Genomic DNA, 3,108 nt, shown 5'->3' on the forward strand with positions numbered 1-3,108 from the left:
CCGAAAACTTCTGGATACTCCGCCGGCACTTCTTAGGCCGACCGTACCAACCAAACTCACTCAACAGGCGTACAGTAAATACGGGCATGACATCGTATCATGCATATTCATGTCAGTCTACAATCTGTACGTACATACACCAACACATGTGCACAAATACATTTATACTGTATACGCAGTGACCTACACATGTACGTACACACTGTCATGCTCACATACACACAAGCCCTCATACGTCCATACACACAGACATACATGCTCACAGAGACACACACATACGTACAGTATAAACATACAACCTACATACATACATACATACACACGCTCAACTGCAGGTAAAAATCGATGGGTTCAGGTTCGTTCTCTCTCTCTCTCTCTCTCTCTCTCTCTCTCTCTCTCTCTCTCTCAGTATATTAACTGAAGGATTTACCGTGCGTTCGTGGCCACTGTCAAACCTTCATAACGGGTACAGAGACTCTCCTAATATGCAGCGGGAATGCCTTTCTCCTTGTTCAAACCTGTGTACGTTTATGAGGGCGTGACTGAATCGATCAGGAAGTCAACGAAACAGGCAAATAACGACAACAAAAACTGCGACGTTAACAACAGATCAACAAAAGAAATAAACGAATAGGCAAGTTGCCCCTCCTCCCCCCAAACAAAAGGAAATGAATGAAAAAAGGATGAATGAATGAATGCATGTATGTAACTATATAAGTACAGTTCATTCGTCCGTTTGTGTGTGTGTGTGTGTGTGTGTGTGTGTGTGTGTCCTCATACGTCCATACACACAGACATACATGCTCACAGAGACACACACATACGTACAGTATAAACATACAACCTACATACATACATACACACGCTCAACTGCAGGTAAAAATCGATGGGTTCAGGTTCACTTTCTCTCTCTCTCTCTCTCTCTCTCTCTCTCTCTCTCTCTCAGTATATTAACTGAAGGATTTACCGTGCGTTCGTGGCCACTGTCAAACCTTCATAACGGGTACAGAGACTCTCCTAATATGCAGCGGGAATGCCTTTCTCCTTGTTCAAACCTGTGTACGTTTATGAGGGCGTGACTGAATCGATCAGGAAGTCAACGAAACAGGCAAATAACGACAACAAAAACTGCGACGTTAACAACAGATCAACAAAAGAAATAAACGAATAGGCAAGTTGCCCCTCCTCCCCCCCCCACCCCCCAAAAAAAAGGAAATGAATGATTGAAAAAAGGATGAATGAATGAATGCATGAATGTATCTATATAAGTACAGTTCATTCGTCCGTTTGTGTGTGTGTGTGTGTGTGTGTGTGTGTGTGTGTGTGTGTCCTCATACGTCCGTACACACAGACATACATGCTCACAAAGACACACAAATACATAGGTACAGTAGAAACATACATACACGAGCACAACTGCAGCAGGCGAAAATCGATGGGTTCAGGTTAACCTTTTTTTTTTTTTTTTTTTTTCCAGCATAGTAACTGAAGGATTCACCGTGCGTTCATGACGGATATAGAGAGCATCTAATATGCAGCGGGAATGACTTTCTCGTTGTGCGAACCTGTGTACCTTTATGAGGGCGTGAGTGAATCAATGAGTAAGTAAAAGAAACAGGCAAATAACGAAAACAAAAACTGCGACGTGACCAACAGATCAATAAAAGAAACAAACGAATAGGCAAGTATTTCCCCCCCCCTTCAAAAAAAAAAAAAAAAAGTAAATGATTTAAAAAAAAAAAAAAATTGAATGAATGCATGTAGGTAAGTAATGGAGTTCATTTGTCTGTGTGTGTGTGTGTGTGTGTGTGTGAGCATGCTTCGCTGCGGAAAAGCAAGAGCTGATATATGGAAACCTAAACTGAGGGTCTGTCATCATCTCTCTTTGAAAAAGGGTTTTGGCCCTGAAAAGGGCCGAGATTTCTTTCGATCGAGGTGAGGGGTCTCTCGCCTTAGGCGCGCTCGCCACGGATGCGGCGGGCCAGCTGGATGTCCTTAGGCATGATTGTTACACGCTTGGCGTGGATGGCACACAGGTTGGTGTCCTCAAAGAGACCGACCAAATAGGCCTCAGACGCCTCCTGCAGAGCCATGACGGCAGAGGACTGGAAGCGCAGGTCAGTCTTGAAGTCCTGGGCAATCTCACGGACGAGACGCTGGAATGGCAGCTTCCTTATAAGCAGCTCAGTGCTCTTCTGGTAGCGACGGATCTCACGCAGGGCCACAGTGCCAGGCCTGTAACGATGGGGTTTCTTGACGCCGCCGGTGGCAGGGGCGGACTTGCGAGCGGCCTTGGTGGCCAGCTGCTTGCGAGGGGCCTTGCCCCCAGTGGACTTACGTGCAGTCTGCTTGGTACGAGCCATGGCTGAGCGTGACTGAGGGAGCGAGAAGAGCGAGAGTGTTGGCGCACCGCGCCTGGCAGCGGCCTTTTATGTTGCCTGTCTCAGGACTGGCGGCGTGTGAGTGGTCGGGGTGTGATGTACATGGCGGTGATTTACTGTTCATGCTTTTTCGATGCAATTCCTGGTTTGCTTGCAAAATTTGGCATGCCCTGTGGCGTGACCTGGCTACGACACCTCTCTAGGATTGGCCTCCTGGGAGCTGGGGTGAGGCCTAGGCCTGAAATCAAGGTTAGATGGATAAGGTTCGTACTTGCACGACCGAGACTGGGTTATATAAGGGTGGTTGGCGAGCGGGGTCGTCATCACTGTTGGTGCTGGGAGCGGAGCGGACACTCACCACTACTACTACTACTACTACTACTACTACTGGGTCTGAGCAGCAGCTGTAGACACCATGACTGGTCGAGGCAAAGGCGGCAAGGGTCTGGGCAAGGGAGGCGCCAAGCGACACCGCAAGGTGCTTCGTGACAACATCCAGGGCATCACCAAGCCTGCCATCCGTCGTCTGGCTCGTCGTGGTGGCGTGAAGCGTATCTCGGGCCTGATCTACGAGGAGACCCGCGGTGTTCTCAAGGTGTTCCTCGAGAACGTGATTCGCGATGCTGTCACCTACACTGAGCACGCCAAGCGCAAGACCGTGACCGCGATGGACGTGGTGTACGCCCTGAAGCGACAAGGGCGCACCCTTTACGGCTTCGGCGGTTAA

The 3,108-nt window shown here is 48.5% G+C and overlaps 2 protein-coding genes across 2 annotated transcripts; one reads left to right on the forward strand and one right to left on the reverse strand.

The window, feature by feature from the left end:
* Positions 1-1,952: 1,952 nt before the first annotated feature.
* Positions 1,953-2,363, reverse strand: LOC145419114 (histone H3). The gene has a single exon (XM_080287357.1). The coding sequence runs from the start codon at positions 2,361-2,363 to the stop codon at positions 1,953-1,955; it is 411 nt and encodes a 136-aa protein (XP_080143483.1).
* Positions 2,364-2,796: 433 nt separating this feature from the next.
* LOC145419031 (histone H4) lies at positions 2,797-3,108 on the forward strand. The gene has a single exon (XM_080287277.1). It carries the CDS (start codon positions 2,797-2,799, stop codon positions 3,106-3,108), a length of 312 nt encoding a protein of 103 aa, XP_080143403.1.

The sequence above is a fragment of the Coenobita brevimanus genome, chromosome 117, assembly GCF_032717465.1.
Source record: "Coenobita brevimanus isolate Jiangsu-jjx chromosome 117, ASM3271746v2, whole genome shotgun sequence".
In the NCBI taxonomy this organism is placed as follows: Eukaryota; Metazoa; Arthropoda; class Malacostraca; order Decapoda; family Coenobitidae; genus Coenobita; species Coenobita brevimanus.

Excerpts from the sequence above, each read along its gene's own strand:
- LOC145419114 (XM_080287357.1), bottom strand. The coding sequence starts at position 2,363 with ATGGCTCGTACCAAGCAGACTGCACGTAAGTCCACTGGGGGCAAGGCC.
- LOC145419031 (XM_080287277.1), top strand. The coding sequence starts at position 2,797 with ATGACTGGTCGAGGCAAAGGCGGCAAGGGTCTGGGCAAGGGAGGCGCC.